This window comes from Rhipicephalus sanguineus, chromosome 4 (assembly GCF_013339695.2).
Source record: "Rhipicephalus sanguineus isolate Rsan-2018 chromosome 4, BIME_Rsan_1.4, whole genome shotgun sequence".
In the NCBI taxonomy this organism is placed as follows: domain Eukaryota; kingdom Metazoa; phylum Arthropoda; class Arachnida; order Ixodida; family Ixodidae; genus Rhipicephalus; species Rhipicephalus sanguineus.
In genome coordinates, this window is record NC_051179.1 from 19,998,348 (window position 1) to 20,019,697 (window position 21,350).

The 21,350-nt window shown below is 47.5% G+C and overlaps 1 protein-coding gene across 1 annotated transcript in view; it reads left to right on the forward strand.

Moving 5' to 3' along the window:
* The first annotated feature begins 5,052 nt into the window (after positions 1 to 5,052).
* Positions 5,053 to 21,350, forward strand: part of LOC119389552 (adenosine receptor A2b) — an 80,793-nt gene continuing 64,495 nt past the window's right edge. The window contains exon 1 of the mRNA XM_037656864.2: positions 5,053 to 5,727. Coding sequence (XP_037512792.1) covers positions 5,134 to 5,727 — 594 coding nt within the window. The 5' untranslated portion in view covers positions 5,053 to 5,133. The remainder of the gene's footprint in view (positions 5,728 to 21,350) is intronic.

A 21,350-nucleotide genomic window follows, 5' to 3' on the forward strand; every position in this document is an offset into this window, starting at 1 on the left:
CGCAGGCGTTCTGAGTGGACATCAAAGACCTATTTTACTCCCTGCCGCAAGAAGACCTCGTCAGAGTCGTGAAGAAAGGTATAGAAGAGTACGGAGTCGTACGGTTTCAAAACACCATAGGAACCAGCGCCTCCAGGTTTGAAGAGTTGCTGGTACTGTACCTCCGCTCCACAGCGGTTGAACACAATGGACAAATGTACGTACAGAAGAATGGCGTTTGCATCGGCTCGCGCATCGCACCTGTGTTGAGCGATCTGCTTTTAGCACATTATGATGGGATCCTCGATGAGAAGCTTCAGTCCGCCGGCTGGGTCCGGATCTTCCGGTACGTCGATGATTACCTGGTGTTATTCCGGGTCCAACCAGAGGAGACTTCCTGTGAAGTGGAAAGAATACTTAGCATGTTCCGGTCCTGTTTTCCAGGCCTTACCTTCACCCGAGAGCTGCCTGTTGAAGGCAAGATTCGCTTCCTTGACATGGAAATTTACCTCGGCCTAAACCACACCTGCTGGTCTTACGCACCACGATCAAAGAAGCTCCTCCTGCCGTTTACATCGAATCACTCAAAGATTGTGAAACGGGCCATCGCGTGTGGAGCCCTGAGAAATGCCCTCGTTCGCTCCTGCCACCACTCGATCGCAAGCAGCTATGGGTCGCAGGTTCAGAGGCTAAAGGAGAGTGGCTACCCGGAGGCCTGCTGATCTCGTTGACTGCAGCTCTTTTGCGAGAAGTGAGGTCAACGAGGGAACGCATCCGGCCGAGCCTTCAGAAGTCTAAGACTGTGGTTATCCCGTATGTACACAGTGTGTCCCACCGCATCAAGAAGGCCGCTGGGCGAGCGGGGGTCCATGTAGTATTGTCGGCCCCTAACAAACTGAGCTCCCTTTGCAAGAGGGTGAATGAGAACAAGCAAGGCAGCAAGGGTTGTGTAAAAAAGCACGCAACTAACTATGTCCCTTGCAGATGTGAAGTAGTGTACGAGATCCCGACCTCGTGTGGGGGTGCCTATATCGGGCAGACGGGCCGTTGCCTGAACGACCGTCTGCGCGAACACGCCAACAACCTCAAGGCAAGAAGCGGCAGCAATTTGGCCATTCACTGTGCTAAGTGTGGCTGCCAACCTCGTTTTAATGAGACCCGTGTGCTGCGCACATACAAGGACCAGACAGCACGTGAAGTCTACGAGGCTTTCGCAATGAAATGTAAAGATGATGCATGTGTAAGCGAGCCGTCTATTAATCTAACAGACAAGGAGTGTTGCTATCTCCGTAACTAATCACCTATGACTAAACGACAGTGTGCCGCTGGACGCATGCGCCGCTAGAAGCTCTCTTCTGTTTCCCTTCCCCATTTTTTCTGTATCTGTGTATATGTTGCGCGGTTTAACAATAAACCATCAGTTGACAGCGCTAGTCCTGTGTTCTTTCTTGTCCGCGTCTTCTTCGCGCTGTTTTTTTAACCATGAAAGTACGGGCTTGCTTTGTTTCATTATATTTGTTCCTCTGGTGAAAACCGATGACATTTACAAACGATAATGAGAAGTTCGCGGGGACAGCGTGGCCGCAGCAAGCACAGGAGCGGGTTCATTGGCGAAGCATGGGCGAAGCAGGTCCTGCAGTGGACGTATAGCAAGTCTGATGATGATGATATTTCTTTACAGAAGATCTGCGTTCACCGTAGAAAAGACTGATGCTGTCTCAGATGCAAAAGAGCAAAATGCCAAAGAGTGAAATTCGGACAATGAGAGGACGAAACACGCAACAAACAACAATGGAACCATCCGCATAAGTGGTACGTGATTACGGGGCTCGGCTGCAGACTCCAAGGTCGCGTGCTCGATACTGGACGCAGTGGCCGCATGTCGATGAAGGCGAAACGTTGGAGGCCCGTGAACTTGGTGGTCGAAATGGTGGTCGAAAGGTGGTCGAAATTTCTAGATTCTTCCACTACGGCCTCCCTTATAATAGTGTCGTGGTTTTGGAACGTAAAGCCCTAACAATTATTACTATATCTGTCATACTGCAATATTTGTCGTGTAGTCCCGTGTCTTTTCTTCGTGACCAGAAAGTACGGCCGCGCGCGCGCGGTACTTTCTGGTTACGACCGGCCACGACCGGTCACGACTGCACTCGCGCGTACACACACGCGCGCGTGATAATGACCAGCGCATCGCACGCTAAGCGTGCTGCTGTGAGACTTCACTTTTGCAATCGCAGCATGTACGCTCAAATTGTTCATTTGCAGAAAAAAAATGATCATACGACATATCGAAAATTGGACAATCATCTGCTTGAAGAGATATTGCGGGGCCCTCCTTAGATAACCGGAAGGGACACGTGACAGTCATTTTCCTACTTGTCGGAGTGGCAACTTTCCGACGAAATGACAACACGCGGCCTGCCGCCGGTGTGACCACGTGCTTGCTCGGACAGATTTATTGCGAGGCTGGGAATAACGCAAGAAGAGAGTGCGTCGCCCCACCCGAGTCACGAGCCAACGACTCCCCCCCCCCCAACATCTCGTTTCGTCGTCCTTGTCGTCCCTTCGAGAATGGGGTCTTTTCCGCATGCTCCCTTTCCCGAATCAGGCAAGAGTGTATCAAAGCATTTGCAAGTACAATCGAGGACTCAAAGTGCGCATTATATCATGCGCTGCAGAAGCTCGAGGTATGTATAGCTACGACGCGCGTGAAGATAAGAACTCTTGGCTCGAAAAGAAAACAACCTACGGCTGTTGTAGTCGTAGAAGCACGTAGCACTCTAATATGAAAAGAAAGAAAGAAAAGAGAAACAGGAAAAAGCTGTTTCGTTGCACGGAACGAAAGAGCTTCCTATTAAACTTGTCTTTTCGGTTACACGGAATCACGAAAGGTTGTTTAGACATACGAACGTACGCCGGGATTCCTGCATTCACTTAGCTTGTTCTTGCATACTGCCGTCACACGAACGTGCCTCCGACCTCGTATGAGGCACTACCGCCGTTCTGGACTTCCCACGTGACCGTACCACGTGACCTTGACTTGACTGATTTGACTGTTCACCCTCTAGGTTTCACTTGGATTTAAGATTACCGCTTTGTTCTCTTGCTTCTTTCAGTTTTTTTTTTTAGTTCTTGCACGGCACACTAATACGCAAATGATACGTTGTCTGTTTCACACTTTTTTCTTAATATCGGCATGTGTCCTCAAATCGTACGCCCCACAAGACAGGCTCTACGGCCAATATAATTTGCGCAACTAGCATTAGGTCTTATTGAGGCAAATCTTCGTCGTAATAAAAAAATAAAATAGTCAATTATTATGCATAAAAACACCGCCTTACGCACCCTTTGATTGGCGACAGCGTTTGAATGATTTTCTGGCACTCGACGCATCTGTCTTGTAAGGCGTGCCAAAAAAATTCATTGTGATCATGCCCCTCGACGACGGTAAGATCATACAGATATAAGGAAGAAGAAGAAGAATAACGAAAAAGAAAGCAAACAAAACAAGCCGCTTCTCCACTTATGCCGTCATTGAAAAGACGTCGGCTTCTATTTCTATATTTCTTTTTGGTGGTGGAAGCGTTGCACGTTAAGTGTTGCATACCTTTGAGTGATCCTGCGTTACCTTTTTCTCTTTAATTTTTTATATCGCTTCCTGATTTTGATATCCAAGAATAAATAAAGCACAGATAGAAGAAGCGAAAAAAAAAAGATCAAGACGACAAACCTAGTAGAACGCACCTTTCAAGTCAATCGGCCCAAATTAAAATTCTTATTTGAACACGTGACAGGCGTATCTGGGCAATAGCGGTGTTCTCACTGCACTGCACGCAACTCGATATAGACCTCGTCAAATATTCTTCATAGCCTTAGAACGATCCCGACGCTTGGTCTGCCCTTCAAGGTTACTCAGAAAGATTGGTCCGACGCAATCTCCGATAAAATCGAGTGAAAGTTAACAATAAAATGTGTCGGACAGCGGCGCCTGTACGGCAGCGTGAAAGAAAATCCACTTTCCCTGATGTTTGCAAAAGATATTGACTTCTTGCGCAAGCAGTCTACGATATGGTGTTACCTTTAATAGCATCGGCGAAGCGCCCACACTAGAATCTTGTGTACACTGTGAAATGGCGTGCGTGGTACGGTCGATGACGCCGAAGAAACAAAAAAAAAATGCATACTCGCGTTTTTGCTGGCGCGCACAAATTCTGCTTCTTAAGCGCCTAGTTAGAGCAAAGAAAGAAAACAAATAGACAAGAAATGGAATTTAACTTCGCTAACAAACAGCGCTCGCATGTTCGTTTTCGTCACTAACCCACCACCTCTGACCCACGCTGTAAAACACTTTCTGTATTTCATGTTTCTAAGACCTAACGAAGTGATAGGATAAACTAGAAATAGCACGTGCTCGTTATTATGCTCACTGAAGAGAAATGAATTACGACGCGGAATGCGTTACGTTGCGCCAGGTTGCCAAGGACAAACCAACCAACCAACCAACCAACCAACCAACCAACCAACCAACCAACCAACCAACCAACCAACCAATATCCACGTCGTTGGAAATGCGCCCAGAAGTGCACGTTTCGTGCACTTGCGCTCCTAGCATTGCCAGTATTATTTTACCATCTGCGCATTTCGCTCCCGTTGCGAAATTGGCTGAAATGGATGTCATGCTGAAGCGTTATGGCGCAAGGATCGCTGTCTTCAGTGATTACACCATTCGTACGACATTTGTGACGTATTCGACTGCGGAGATTGTGCTCGTGGAAGGCTTTCGGCCGCGTTTCACAGATCCGACACTGGGCGAACGAGAAGAAACCCGCACAAAGTTGCGAAATCGTTCCAAGTAGGAAGAAGCGAAAGCGAAATGCGCCTCCGCCGCTCTGATTTCGCGGGGGCGCTAGCGTCGCCACCTCACGCATGCGCGCGCGGCCGACGTTCAACAGCCGCCGACTGTCGTCTGCTCGCGACGCGCCCGCCGCGCGCCGGCTCTTCCCCTCGCGTCGTCGCACCAGCTGAGACGCATCAATGGGGTGAAGTGAGACGGCGCGCGCGCGCTTGGGAGCCGCGGGTCAAAAGTTCTCGCAACCTCGTCGCCAAAGTGGCGCGCCTAGATCCTACCCCCTTCACTAACCACCACCGCCAACCATGACGATCTGGCAGGCGCCTCCAGTCGTTTACACCAGCGTCGAGGCATCCGTAGCCTTCCTGGCGACGTTCGGTAACCTGGCAGTTCTCGTTTGCTTCGCGCGCGAGCGTCGTCTGCGACGTCGGCTGACCAACTACTACATCCTAAGCCTGGCAGTGGCCGACCTTCTAGTGGGCGTCCTAGCCATACCGTTCGCGGTGCTCACGCGGGCAGGCATACCGCATGACTCTCCTCTCGCCTGCGTCGCGATGCTCTCCTTCATCGTGGTCCTCTGTACCGTCTCCATCTTACACTTGGTTGCCGTGTCCGTGGACCGTTATTGGGCCATACTATACCCGTTGGCCTATCAGAGGCTAGCCTCCGAGAGTGTCGTTCTCAGCGTCGTCATAGCCTGCTGGCTCAGCGGGTTCGTGCTGGGATTCCTGCCCCTGCTGGGATGGCACGACTCCGAGGCTGCCTCGAGTGGCGACTGCCTCTTCCTGCCCGTGATGAAGTACAGCTTTCTTGTGTTTCTCTACTTTGCCACCATCGTGTACCCGGCGCTGCTCATCGCTTTCTTCTACATCCGCATCTATAGCGTCGTCCGCAAGCAGGTGAGTGTATGTATGTACACAAGGTGTTAGGCAAACTGTGTTATATTGCCACTCGGCGGATATGATAGCGCGGATACGGCCGGCCTGTTTTGATGTTTGCACAAGCGGGTGTAAACAACGTTATGGCTTATAGGCGACGTCGCTGCTATTGTGTTATGCGTGTTTATATTTGTCCGGTGCTGTTTGACAGCATGCGCAAGGTCAGAGTGTGCTGTGTTGAGTGTTGGAGGGAGCCAATAGAATGGACGTACGGAACAACAAGATGGAGATCGATTGAAACGATGTTGCAGTGATTTATTACTGCACTTTCTCTCTGGAAAAACAAAACCCCAATCTCCTCTCCCACTCTTTAATCCCTTCCTATTGATGGAATTGCCGCAAGGGTTCCTGCCGCCAACAATTTTGTATTCTTTCTTTTTCTGCGATACACTTTCGTCTGCCTTGTATGTAAGCATTTTCTTCATTCGTGTTCCTGATTTCGGGATGCTTGCACTTTCAACACAAACATTGGCGTGTGGCCGCCGTCGCAAACATTTTGGTATCATAGCATTTCCGAAATCTTGAGTGCTAGCACGAGTTCCTGATTTGAATACTTTGAAGTTAATTTGCTCAGAAGCCGTTTTCTCACGCCGTGAAGCGGCTTGAGCTATCGGAGTGAAAAGGGATGGGCTATATGACCAAATAAACATAAAAAATTGCTATTTTATACGAATTCAACCCCACAGACTCGTCGCAGTGCAACCGTGAATGCATCATTAAAATCGTAATTTTGTGTTTCCGGAAATACGCGATCGTTGCATCTTTGTAAGTACATGTGAAGACTCTCCCCACAAAATATTAGAGACTGCTAAGTGCATCTCTCATTTGTTTGCCGTGTGGTATGCTGCTAATTCAAGCAGATTTGTAAACGTCCGCGACCAGCCGAAGTAAGCTACACAACGTCTGCAGCTATTGAAGCCGTCTACAAGACATTTGTATTCTTCTTTTGGAGCGCGCGTCTTAGTTTTCTGGCACCGGTGTTCCTTGCTTGTTCACCCACAGCCGGTGTGTTCAGCTATGAAACATCTGTATCATTGCAATTTCGTATTTGCGCTGTTATCGTGTTTGTGCTGTTAACTAAAAACGATAGCAGTAATATTAAGAGATCCGAGGGCGGCAGAATGGGTCTGGGAACAAGCAGGGGTCGCGAATATCCTAGTTGACATCAAACGAAAGGAACGGACTTGGGCTGGCCACGTAAAGAGTAGCACAGAGAACCAGTGGACAGTAAGCTTGAGCAACAGAATGGTTACCAAGGGATGGGAAACGCAGTCAAGGAAGGCAGAGGGTTGGATACGTGGAGTGACAAAATTTAAGAAGTTCGCAGGGATAAAATTGAATCAGCTCGCACAGGTTATGGGAAACTGGAGATCGTTGGGAGAGGTCTTCGTCCTGTAGCGGACTAAAAAAGACTGAGAATGATGGTGATGTACGTGGGCCGCGGTATTCATTACGATTTGATTTGTTGCTTTATCAGTATGCTTTTAGAAACACGTCGTGCAGTGATTGTGGACTTCACTTTGCAGTGTGCCTGATAGGCTGGTAATTTCTGTCGAAATCAGCTACGGTGTTAGAGCGCGGCATGCTTACGCCAGAGCTAAGAGTATGCCGGCGGAAACGTCCAAAACTTTTGTCTTGTGCTCTGTCCTTGCAAAGAATTGCCAAAACGAAAGCAGCTTTATTCGCAAATACCAGTGAGAGTGTCAGTCAATCAGATTGACATAAATTTTATTATTATTATTATTATAATCATCATCATCATCATCATCATTATTATTATTATTATTATTATTATTATTATTACACTATCATCATCATTAAAGGGACACTAAAGAGCAAAACAATTTTTCTCGCATTAGTAAGGTAGTCTTCCACGATACCAAAAACACCGCGCTTGCTGCGAGAAGACGCTTAATAAGCGAGAAAACGCGCAAAAAGAAAATACAGGTGGCGACGCCACCTTGGAATTCCCGCACCATTTGCCGTGACGTCACGTATTTTCGACGGCGCCTGCTTGGGCCTACGTAGTTCTTAATCGGTTAAATCGAAGTACATTGTCCTCTGAGGGTGCGAGAGATTTGACATAACGAGTTTGTGGAAATTTCGTCGAGCCAGTGGCGCCAAAATACGTTAAATGCTCTTTGAAATCTTTTACGTCACGAATTACAAAGTTCGGCGCGAAATTTAAAAATGAAACTTTGAACTTGGTTTTCTCCTCTAATAATAAACCATGGTGGTGAAATAAACTACACAAGAGTTCTCCGAGCCCACTTTATCAACCTAAACCAATTCATGGTTTCTCTTTAGTGTCCCTTTAAATCTACACCAAGTGACAAAGCTTTACTGAATGCAGGCTCGACGGCAAACACGAATTCCTGCTCTGTCAATGCATGTCCTTCAATTTGAAGGATAACTGTGTGAGTTGCAAGTACTACCAAACGCGTAAGCTTTTGATTAAAGATGTAATGAGATCTTTTAATAAGAGGCTGTGAGTTCGAGATAAGCGGGAATTCAGTGTTTTCGCAGATGTCGTGTCCCGTAAACTTTCGCTGCCGGGTGTACGTCGGTGCGACCAACCTTGGCATTCTATACCGAAATACTTCCCTCAGATTCAATTTATACGACACCTAACGAGCGAACAGCAAATCAACGGGCGTCACTGTTTTTTCACCACGCCACGGATATATCCGCCTCTTAAAGGGGCCCTGCAACACTTTTCGAGCATGCTCAAAAAGCGCTGCCGATCGGTAGTCGAGGCTCCCGAGAACACGCGAGCCAAATTTTATAGCGATGCGCACGGCCTGGAATTTACAATAAATTCTCAAAGTCAGCTGAAAATCGCTCCCTCTTCTCTCGACAAATGATGTATTAGTCCGCAAAATATGACGCGATTGTCGGCTGTTCCACCATTGGCTGATGTTATAATCACGATAACACCCTCATTATTACTTTCGTTGTTAATTTTGAGTTCAATAAGTAGATAATATGTATGTTTATATTCTGTTATCGCGTTAAAAACACCGAACACACATTAATATTAGCACTTCCGGTCTCACCGACAGCTCGTCTGCTCGTAGTTGCGTGGTTCCGTTTTCTTCGCCATGCGCAGTGCCGAAAACGTGAATATTTCTGTGCTTTTGACCATCGCCGGTTGCCGTTGAGAGTGGCAGCCGTTCGGGTGTTGCCTCGTCAGCTGGGAACTGCATCGTCGGCACCTTCTCACGACCGACCGAGGCAGCCGTGCAGCATGTCTCCGATAACAATGCTGGCGTCCGGTAATGGCGGCGCTCGGAGTCTTCTGCCAGTGCCGTCTTACGAGGCGGTGTATCGGAGTATGGGCCGAAACCGATCTCAACTGTTATTCATTTCAAAACAGTTTGAGATCGGTTATTTCATTTCAAAAGGAGGGGGAAGAAGAAGGAAGACGTATGAAAGGCTGGCTTCTCAACGCTCGTCTGTAATTTTCAGTCTTTTTAGCAAGAGTAGAGTTCATCTTTTAATATTGTGCCTCGACATCAACGAAGGACGGTCTGGGGGTCACCGTCCCTGCGACGCAAGTACAGCGATCGACTCCCGAAACGGTGTTGGCCAGAAGCAGCAGCGCGGCGGGCCCTCCGTTGTCGCCCGCCCTTCATGATGCTCTAATGGCATCCACCGCAAGTTCTCAGGCATCAGGTCAGCATATTCATTCTGTAGACCACAAAGAAGATGAACAAGCAAGAAAACGGCCTGCGTGAGGATGACGCTCAGTCAAGGGCGTCTACAGAAGACCAACGAAGAGATGGACCAGGCAGCCTTCACTGTTGTCTCCTACAAAAGAAAGAGCTGCAGGTGTTCCTGTCATATTCAAGCCAACTCAACCTAACAGAAGCTTCTGGAAAGTCACCCAAATCTCCTGGCTTCTGCAGTCGTGATAACAGCCCAAGAAAAGGTACTCAGCCATCGTCTCAACAAGGATGGCAGCCTCATGGTGACAATGTCTTCAGTTCCTGCAGCTAATCGCCTCCTCGCGGTGACAGACCTGGCGGGTATTGCTGTAGAAGCACGAGTTCCGTACTCCTACTCTGCCACGTACGGGAGGATACAGGACGTCCCTGTTGAGTACTCAGATGACGACCTCAAGGAGTATTGAGCGAACAAGGGGTTATATCTGCTAAAAGGCAAGTTGCTTACATTCCAAACGAAGATGGCGGTGTAACGGAGACCCGAAGACGTTCGGTCATCCTCGAATTCTCTAAAGACGCCCCTTTACCAAGCCGAGTGTCATTTGGATTCTGCAGTTATCCTGTAACGGAATATATAGGATCCGCTACTCAGTGCTTCAGATGTCAAAGACATGGGCATATAGCGAAATACTGCAACGGCCCCATCCGCTGCAAGATATGCGCTGGCGCACATACGCACAAGGAGTGTACGTCCCGTTCTCAGCCTCGATGTGCAAACTGTGGAGCTGACCATGCTGCGTCATATGGCGGGTGCCCCAAAAAGAAAGCAGCTACTCTAGCACGGGACAATGGAGCAATTCCAGGGAAAAGCGCGAAAACGACGAGAACCGCCGCCGAATCCGGATGTGATATTCACATCTACAAATCAAAAGCAGCAAGAGCAGCAAATCCAGCGCAGCGACACAACCTCGAAAAAGTCATTTGCCTCAGTCGTGAAAGGAAACCAGAAAGACCATCATCTGCAAAGAGCCAAGAAAAGTCCTCTAGTGATCCAGATGCAAGTCAACAACAAATGTCCCCAAAGTCGCAACAGAACAGGAAGAGCCAAGAAAAGCTGTTGGGTGGCAGCACCATACAGGACTATCAAGTATGCTGATTCCATGATGTTCGCGGCAATCAAGGCTCTCCTGTGTGCCAACCCATCGTTGAAAGACATCCCAGAGGTGCAGGCAGTCCTGGCTTTTGAACCACTAGTGACCACTTCTCCCACGGCGCAACGCCGTGGTTCTTCTGAGTAACAACCATGGATTCGCTACCAATCGACTCGCCAGCGGTGTCCACCAACAAGCACTTCCGTACATGTACTATTTTCCAGTGGAATGCTCGCGGTTTGCGGTCCAAGTTACCAGACTTTAAGTATCTAGCGCGAGTGTACCGTTTCCCGTTCATGGTCATTTCCGAGTCTCGCGTCGACGAGCAGTTTAGGTTACAAGGTTATTATTTTCATCATTCCAGGCGACAAAGCGGAATTAGCCGACTCCTCATTGGATTTCGAAACGATGTGCCTGCATCTGTGATTGACGTTGGACCACATGACAAGAATGAATATGTTTGCGCAACCACAATGATTGCATCTCAAGTGTTTACCCTAATCGGGGTCTACTTGGAACCAGGATCACCGTTCGACGTATCAAGACTCGAAAACTTGTTGACAAGCACTCAGTCTCCGCATATTATTTGTGGCGATTTCAACGCACATAACGAGATCTGGGGCAGTTCTTATACATGTGCTCGTGGTGCTAAGCTGGCCAAACTTCTTGCAAAATACAATATAGAGCCCTTAAATGATGGCAGCATAACTTACCTGAAAAATCCGAAGACTGTCAGCTGCATCGATGTCACATTCGTCTCAAGTCAAGTGGTCCAAATGTTTGGATGGTGTACAGACTTCGAGACTCGAGGAAGCGATCACTACCCTATCCTAATCTCTGCCCGTCATCTTCGGAAGTCGCCCAAGAAAGTGACACTGAAGTCGGTAGACTGGGACGCTTACACAGCAGCGGTAGACAAAGGGATCACAGCCTCGACTACGAATGCAGAATTAATACCAACAATAGCTCATTGCCTCCAAAAAAGCACTCGCTCTGTCGTTAAACGATGTATATACCAACTAACGACGAAGAATTCGAAAGATTATGTGCCATTCGAAGGCGTGCCGAAAGGAAGGCTCTACGTACAAAAAGTATCGAAGACCTCAGAGCTTGCCGACGGGCACAAAGACACATAGACGTTACTTAACCAAACTGAACCGAAAAAGATGGAAAGACTTTTGTGGTACGCTGGATATACGAAAACCGCTGAGCAAAATCTGGCGAGTCATCAGAGGCATTCGCAAGGAGCCGCACAGCTTTACCCTTTTCTTGCGCTGTCACTACATGAGCGCGCATCGCTGAAAGAGGTGGCAGAGCAGTACTGTAGGCTCCTTTCCAGCGGGGCAACGCCATCTCTGAACATTGCAAATCATCAGACTTGTACACCTCGAGCGACCTTTCCTGACTTAGAGGAACTTTTCACAATTGACGAGCTCAAGGCAGCAATCAGCGACACGAACAAGCGATCAACTCCTGGTCATGACGGCGTGAGTTATGCAGCCCTCGCAAACTTAAGCCCCACATCTCGCCTACGTCTTCTGGAGTACTATAACGCCTCGTGGATAAATGGGGAGGTTCCTAAGGAATGGAAACTTGCTAAAGTTATTCCTATATTGAAGCCGGGAAAGCAGCCAACAAATTACGCCTCCTTCAGACCCATATCTCTGCTTAGTTGCGTAGGGAAGCTATTCGAAAAAATGATTCACAAACGTCTTGACTGGTTTCTGGAAACTAAGAAAATTTACCCGGAGGAAATGAATGGCTTCCGTCAAAATAGGTCTGCCATTGACAATGTCATTGCCTTGATCTCATCAGTTGAAGAAGAATTGGCTTGCGGAAACACACCTACTGCGTTATTTTTAGACATTAAGGCCGCATATGATTCCGTCTATCACAAGCAATACTTGACGCTTTGGAAACCCTTGGTCTTGGAGGACGGCTTTACGCATGGATTGCAGATTATCTTCAGGGCGCCAACTTTTCATGTGTACACCGGAGGGCCCTACAACGTTCCATGCCGTCGAAAAGGGAGTACCACAAGGAGCTGTGTTGAGCCCGGTATTATTTTAATCTAGTGCTTATCCATCTGAAAAGAAACCTGCCCCGTGGCGTCAGCATCACACTGTATGCGGACGATATCTGCATTTGGAGTGCAGCGCGTTCCCGAAGAAACACCCAACAACGTCTCCAGAGAGCGCTGGCAAACATATCGGCCTACCTAAATTCAAGAGGTCTCAAACTGTCCCCCGACAAAAGCGTTGCTATGGCTTTCTCGAGGAGAAGAATGGAAAAATACCCACTAGTGTTGGGTGGTCGCACCCTTCCATACGTGAAGACACAAAGGTTTCTTGGGGTGACGATTGATAGGAATCTCACATGGTCTCCTCAAGTGAAGAAACTGACTGAGAAGATTTCGTCGGCGTCGCACGTATTCCGATTTTTAGCCGGGTCACAGTGGGGCAGCAACTGCCGAACAATGGTGCTCCTTCAAAAGGCCTACGTTGACGGTACCTTGCGTTATTACCTGCCCATCCTGCATAATATGTCTTATACAAGCAAGAGGAAAACTTGAAGCGGCACGTAACAACTGTCTTCGAATATGTCTCGGCCTTCCAAAGGGATCGTCTCGAGTAGCAACTGTAGCAGAAGCCGGATGTCTGCCTCTTGAAGTGATAGCTTCGCAGGAGACACTTCGGATTCACCTCAGACACGTTCTTCACAACAAGAACCACTTTCTAAAGAATATTTCTAAAGCCAGTGCTACATCTAGTTTCGGGCAGGCCGTCGGAAGCATAGGCGCACGTATTACGATCCCTGCTCAGACGTCACCTATTATGCCAAAGAACATCCCACCCTGGACACTGTCACCACTAGAAATTGTGCCGTATATCCCCGGAATTAGTGCAAAAAGGAAAATGCCCAAGCAGCAATTCATCAGATAGCGTTGGAGTATATGTATAAAGAATACGCAGCCGAAACGCACATATTCACAGATGGTTCTACAAGGCAACGTCGATCGTCATATGGAGTTTTTGTGCCCTCAACAGGAAAATCCCTCTCGTATCGTCTTGAGAGAGCGACATCTTCTACGTCAGCTGAGCTATATGGCATTGAAGAGGCTCCTATGTTTATACTACGACAGCAACTGCCAAAACATGGGTGATATTTACAGATTCTAAAGCAGCCCTGCAAAGTATATGGAACAGGCACAAGCATGGTAATCACCCAAGTGTAGCATCTGATATCGCCTATCATCATCACAAGGCTACGATTGATGGACATTACATTAAGTTCCAATGGATACCTGGCCATGCTGGTATTTCAGGAAACGAAAAAGCGGCTGAAGGAGCCCGAAATGGACTCCAGTACCGGAATTTCAGAAGAATATTTTTTACTAAAGTCGACGCCTCGAAACATCGCAAAAAAATATGCCTATCAAGAAAATGACCGCCTCTGGAATCTGCCGCTCCAACAAGATAACTGTCTCGTTGCATTGACCCAGAAGTGAGAGCGAAAATTTCCCCAACACTTCCTCGCCAACTTGAGACACTGTACCATCGTCTTCGACTGAACGTGGCATACACGAACAGTTATTTGTACCGCATAGGGCGCACCACTAGTCCCTGCTGTGATAACTGTGGCAGCATAGAGACAGTAGAGCACATATTACTGGACTGCTCCGCGTACCGCGATGAGAGAGCAGTGTTTGAGAGACAAATGGACATGATTTGTCACGATCAATTAACGTTGCCCAACATATTAGGCCCAGTGCCCGGCCCTTCTAAACAGCGACGGGTTTTACAGTCCCTGTTTAATTACTTGTCAAACATTGGCCTAGTAGGAAAGCTTTATGATTGCACCCCCCCCCCCCCCGATTATTTCATACAGCAAAGGCTTCACTTACCTGACACACTCGTTGTAAACATTCTATCAGGTTCACTTGCGCATTTCATTTTTTATATTCTTTCTTTATATTATTATTTCCTTCTCTCTCTTCTTTAGTCTGTCAACCCCTTCCCCATCCCTACACAGAGTAGCATGCCAGCGGTTATATACTGACGCCGGCAAAATCTCTGTTTTTCCAATAAAGAGTCTCTCTCTCTCTCTCTCTCATTTCAAAAGAGCGCGCAGGTTTGCTTCCATGGTTGGCAAAGCGATGAAAACACTACGGCGTTCGAGGTGCACACCCAAGATTACCAAACCGAAGCGCAGTTTTCAAGCACGCGCGATACGGCTCCGCTCGACGAGAACGACGCAAGCCGACCGGAAGTGGCGGCACAGACCACGTGGTTGCGCCCAGACGTCAGAGAGAAAAAAATGAAGAAAAAATTCCCGCCGGCGCTCTTGGGCGGAGCCTCGCTCGTCTGCGCTCCCTCCCCCGACTCGCCGCCTAGCTGTCCGCGCGCTCGCGGCGTTGAGTTGAGGGAGAAAGCTGCGGAACGTGATCTCTATAATTTGGTAGCACCACTTAGACTTGACGGATTCGAAAAATTTTTGCGGCATATAACTCGTGAAGAGTCATACGTCAATAATGAGACTATTCCAATATAACTAAGAAAGGTGTTGCAGGGCCCCTTTAAGATGCGTGTGCGCGTAGCATGCTATACGCTGCCTTTTAACCTTGTCTTGTTTACCGCTGTGTAAATAAATGGAATTACGTAAAATAAAAACAGAAAACAACAGGCTCGACGCTCCGTGAAAATTAAAAAACCAGGCCATACAGGAAAGAACGGTCACTTGCAAGTGTAGTTTTTTTTTTTCGAAGCGTAAAGGAAAAACACGACTCTCGAAGCAACGTGACAGTTCGCGCGAACGTTTTTTCATTGCAAAGGAAACTCTTCGCTCCTAATAAATTTAGATGACAGGGGTGTACTTCCCTCTTTCACTGTCTCTGATTTATTCCAAACAATTTTATGCCCCACTGTTTATATATGCGCGCACCGACAAGTCCAGTTACAAGAAGTGACACGTCGATTTAAACGTTACTGCAACTACACTGCGATCTCAAAGATACACTAATTCGTTTTCATGGTCACCGCAGTGGCCCAATGGTTGCGGTGCTCGACTGCTGAGCCGCAGATCGTGGGTTCGACGACGGCGGCGGCGGTCGCATTTCGATGAAGGCGAAATGCTATAGAGACCCGTGTGCTGTGCGATGTCAGTGAACGTTAAAAACATGCTTCCCTTGGCTTAATTTTCTGTCGGTTCTATTAGTTGTGCATAAACAAACAAACAAACTTTAATTGATTTTGAATGTGCACTCACGCTCAATATGAGTTACAACACGCTGGCCGTAGTTGAAGGTGCCCCAAGCCTAAATGGTGACACCGGCCAAACGTTAAATTGATTTAGAGAATATCAGCAATGGGAACAGTCTCTACTTCACTAATTTCTTGCTACGTCGGTGCCGCTTTGCAGTGTTGGCGCCACTTTGAGCACGGACAACACGTTGCAGCTCATATTGGGCGCGACTCTACATGTTTCTTTGCATTGTGTGCATTGCCAGCACGGTTCATAACTGTCCTCAGGTTTATCTCTATAAATATATAATTTGTGCTGATTCCCAATCGTATCGCTTCATTTATCATGACGGGAAGATACAAATAAAGGAGTAAAGGCACGCTGACAGACAAACGGGGCATTTATCTTTACGTTCCTCCTGCAGCACTGTAAAAAGTGATAACGTGCGACAAAGAAACGGACTGGAAAGCGGAGATAAGGGAATGCACATAAGATAGTAATGGAGGGCGAGAAAAGAACGCCGATGCACATGCAAGCAGACATTTTTTTTAAAAACGCTCTGTGATATAATAAATTTTTCTAAACACACGTTTGGTGCACACTCGTAGATACCTCATTACGTTCTTTTAGCTGAGCGTCGCTAACGCTCAGCCCCTCGCAGATGCAGCGTCCCGAGAGAGCGCAGGGAACTGCATAGATTTCGTGGTTTTGACGAGTGCGCCAAAAATGGACGCACCTTCACACTCCGGTCAGTTGGCTGCACGAGCAGAGCGAGGGATGCGTTCTACGTTCCGCCGGTCGCACCATCGTTCTGCGCACGCGCACTACAGTTCTTGCAACATGTTTGTGCGTTAATTGAGTCACGCTCACTACATTTCCTTCTACGCGTTCGTGTGCACTCGCCGGTCTGACCGGAGCGGATCGTAAATGCCCAGCTAAAATTGCCTATTAGCCAGAATCATGGTGGGTTTTCACATCTCCCAAATATTCTACTGCACATCGTTTATTCTAACTATGGTAAAATGACAATCGACATTCACGGCTATAAAACTGTAAAATAGTTTACCCAGATCAGTTTTGGGACCTTAAACCCCAACAACAACAACAACAAAGAACCCCAACACCATCAAGTCTTCATCATCATTTTATGCAACTAAACGTGCCCTTAGGTTTCTTTTTTTTTTTTTTTGCTTGCATAACTAAGTCTACTCCGTTCATCATACTGCATGACATTTTGCCACTAGAAGAAAGGGAATTCTGAGGGCTCGTTTCTTTGTTTGACACAACCTTAATGAAACCAGCAGATAATGAAGCCAAGGAAGGGATAAGGGACATAAATTACGCTGTTTAAGTGTATTGTAGTAATCGTGACATGGATGTGAAGAAAGTAAAGTGGACGAAAAGACAACTTGCCGCCAGCAGGGACCGAACCTGCAACCTTCGGATTCCCCTCGTCCACTTTATCGGGTATTTATGCACGTGCACATAAATCCCCGATAAAGTGGACAGGGGGACGACCGCCGCCATAGCTCAATTGGTAAGAGCATCGGGCGCGTAATTCGAAGGTTGCAGGTTCGGTCCCTGCCGGCGGCAAGCTGTCTTTTCGTCCACTTTACTTTCTTCACATCCGTATCACGATTACTACAACACGCTTAAAAATAATATAATTACTGTCCCCTATACGTTCCTTGGCTTAATTATCTTGTGGTTTTCATTAAGATTTGGCCGCAAGGAAAGACAACGCACACAAGACACGAGCACGGCGACATGGGCGGAGGCGTCGTGTTCGCGTCTCCATATTGTCACCCATATTTTAGGTATTCATGTTTACATTCCACATTTCATTTGCGTAATTTAACTTTTTTGTTATATTTACCATTTTACCATTCTGTATCTTTTCACCGTTTTTCTTTATGAACTACAGCACTGCTTCTTGACGTATGTAATTCATTCAATTATTAGTTCTTCGCTGTCACTTAAGCTCTTGTGACTGTTTTTATGTTACCGATGTTCGATGTTCTTTCGTACGCCTCAGTGTGTTCTATTATTAACTGATAGTCCCGTTGCAGTCTTTTGCTTTGATACTCTCGCTTGTATATTATTCGGGTCTCATCCACTGCATGGAAACAATGATAAATCAAAAGTACATATTTCATCTATAGACTCATGCTCTTTCGCATCTCTCGCTTTTGAACCCCCGTTACCCCCCCCCCCCTCGAATACGGCATCAATCTGGACAAAAGTTAGTTAACCTCCCTGCCTTTCTTTTATTCCACTCCTCTCTTTCTCTCTCCCTTGCATGTAAAACTCCAGAATTTCATCTTAAATTATTTAATTGTTCTACATCAGTACTCTTTAGTGTAGCTAACTACCTCAGTCAGACCCTGGACTGGAGCACCCAAAATGCACGAAGCCCTTTTTTCTTTATCAATGAAAAACTTCCTACTCTCCCCAGTTTTCATTAAAGAGGCCCTCTATCTCCCGTACGCAGCAAGTGGGCAGTGCTCGAGGCGGTTTCGTTAATTTTTCGCTCTATCTTAACGCGTTAGCCAATCCACCGACGCAGGCAGCTTGGCTGGCCTTGGCATAGCTGCAATCGCTGCCAAACTTTCCACAACCGCAGAGCCAGCAATTAGTTTCAACGAACTGTCCCTCTCCTTTTTTTTTTGTTTTAATTTTCTTCATCCTCGAGGCTCACGGAAAGACGTGAAGGACTGTCTAGGTCGTGTAAATTGTCGCTGCAGGAAAGTCACTAAATAGCCACGTCAAGCGGTCGAGACAAACGCGTCCGCAGCTCCTACGCATTGCCGAGACCGGTAGGAAAAGGCAATTTAAAACCGGGTATATGCAAGGCTTTGTGTTAGAGTTTGTGGCGGCTGCGCATGCGTCATACGTTATCCTCTTGGGTACCCACGGGAAGTGACGCAAATAGCGCAAGTACCCAACGAACTCTCTCTCTGCGATTAGGTAGGGCTTTGCGGGTATATAATCCCGCTACCGGAACTGTTCTTACCACCAGCTTTTTAACTGGCGAATACTTCCCGTAATTTCACGGAAGTAATTTCCCCGACTGCACACGCAATCCTTTAGCACTTCGGTTGAAATTGTATCGACAGTAGCGACTCGGTTACCGTGCACAGCGTTCTGCTATTTAGCGCGAGGTTGCAGGTTTGATTTCTGTAGCGACGGCCGTACTCCGATGGGGTTGGAATGCTGTGGGAAAGAAAACGACATCCGTTTGCGTTGTGTGCAAGACTCACAGATTGAATCGTGGCATCGTTTTTTTTTATTTATTTAACAATTGCTATGAGCAATTGCTCGCATAACAGCGTGATGTCGCTGCCAATCTGGCCGATAATGTTGGCTCTGATGTAAGTGGAGACTCAAAATCACGCCGATATGACACGAACTGTAGACGCCGGAACCGAAAGTACAGGGGTGGTCAAAAGGTCCCACACGGCGCTGCCACAGGATTAGATGTGATCGTGGCCTAGCAAGGTTTGACCATTCCCGCATATCCCCGTGCGTCCATTACTTAGCTCGAAATTTTCGCGTTTCAATCCGTGAATACTGCACACTTTGGTGCGCTTTAAAGGGCCCCTCACCAGGCCACATAGCACATTTTAGTTAGACGCTGCATGTTGTTGTGTGCCGAATGAAGAGCAGTATGCCGCAAGAATTTTTCAAATCGGTTCATTACGAGCTGAGAAAAACAATAATTTGTAACGGCGCGAAACCATGATGTGAGGAGGCGAGTTTCAAACCCTTGCCACTCGCCCCGTGTAGCCTTAGCAAGCCAAATCTCTTCCCTGCCCTCTTCACTTGACACATACGCATGAACACGTCATGCGCATGCATGGTCACTTGCGCATGACGTGCCCGAGCCAGCCCGAGCACGCGAGCGGCGTCGCACGGCCGCCACCTTTTTTTTTTATGTAGCGGCCGTGGGCGTTTTGTCGGCGTTCTCTGTGGTGTACTGCCTGTTTCTGCGGGACGGGCATGAAAGTTGAGACATTTGTACGGCCACGAGAGTGGTGGTATCATGAGCCAGTGCCGCTTTAACGTTTACTTGGACGCGCTAGAATAAATGAGCATAATGAGTGCTCGAACGCGCCAGAGCATTACTTTCGTTTCCAGGGCTGGCGTCTGCTCGATGCGCTAACCGCGGGGACACGAACGCATGGGAAAGGGACGCACATTAGCGCCGCATCTCGCTGCAATTCACGAAAAAAATGAAAAAGACGCACACATTCCCTTTGTGTGTCTCATTATTTCTCTCAAGTTTTATTAATCTATTCCCGCAACAAATTACACAAACTACGCATGTCGTGTCAAATAATTATCGCAGTGTCACGTGCTACTGTTGGCGACGTCAGAGCACAGTCGTCTACGTACAGGAGCGACGTCACGGCACTACCATCTACGTAGGGCCATTTTCTCATGTAAGTCATCCCCTCATTCTCTAGAGCGCGCGCCCGCGAGAGGAAGGGCAAGCAGCGTTCACCTTGAAATTTGACCCATTTCCGCGGCGCGTAGCGTTGCAAATTTTGGCAGACGTGATCGTGAACGCCCAGTGTATGCATTGCGCTCGTTAGGTCAAAATTGTCAAACCTGGTGAGGGGCCCTTTAACAAGCCCTATGGAGCTTTGCTGCGCGTTAGACTATACAGGGTGTATCTCATAGGCCTATACAATGTCTTGCCTTTGTGACGACATAGACCATGCTGCAATAAAAATTTACCTTGTGAAAATCGGTCACTAATAAGTAGTGAATACAGTATAACCAACTGAATTGAATTTTTAAGTCGTCGTCTAATTTTATTGCTAGCAGCCTATAAATCACGCCCCACTCAATAAACACGTTTACCTGGCGTTTACCTGGCGTTTACCTCGTGAAAAACCCATGCGCACGTTGCCTCGGAGAATCTCGCGCGGGCACGTCCGCGAATCCCGAAGGCCATGATGACACGCCACGCGGCACGTTGTCCTTTTGCCCAATTTTCATTTTTGCTTTCCTGATTGCATCTACGTCTTAATTGAAGAAACAGTCACCCGCCTGCCCATATAGAGTAACATAATGTAGAACGGGTGTACCGCAGCAACTAGACCAAGGTGAACTTGTTGAAAATAAACACAGAACTTGACATGAATTGAGTATGATGCCGGGAATGAGGTGACCACAAACTGCGTCGACATAGAGGGACACGAAGAGTGAAGCTAGGTATGGACGACCTAAGTACGCAGCATTACCTGTTCATAGATTTCCTGACGTAAACTTCAGGCATAATAGGTTTTGTAGCGTCAGCTGTTCGTTTAATTGGCGGATGCCCACACCAAGTCCCAGTGAACTCGAGGAACTCTAATGAGGAAACTGAGAACACGTTGACGCCATTATGCTCGTAACCAATCAAGCAAGGCGAGTTTTATCAAAAAAAAAATATACCGAGAAAAAGTAGCACATGAGGATGAAGAGGCGCGTGCTCGTTAGGAAAGGAGTTCTTTCCAGACGTGGTAGTTTAAATATAACG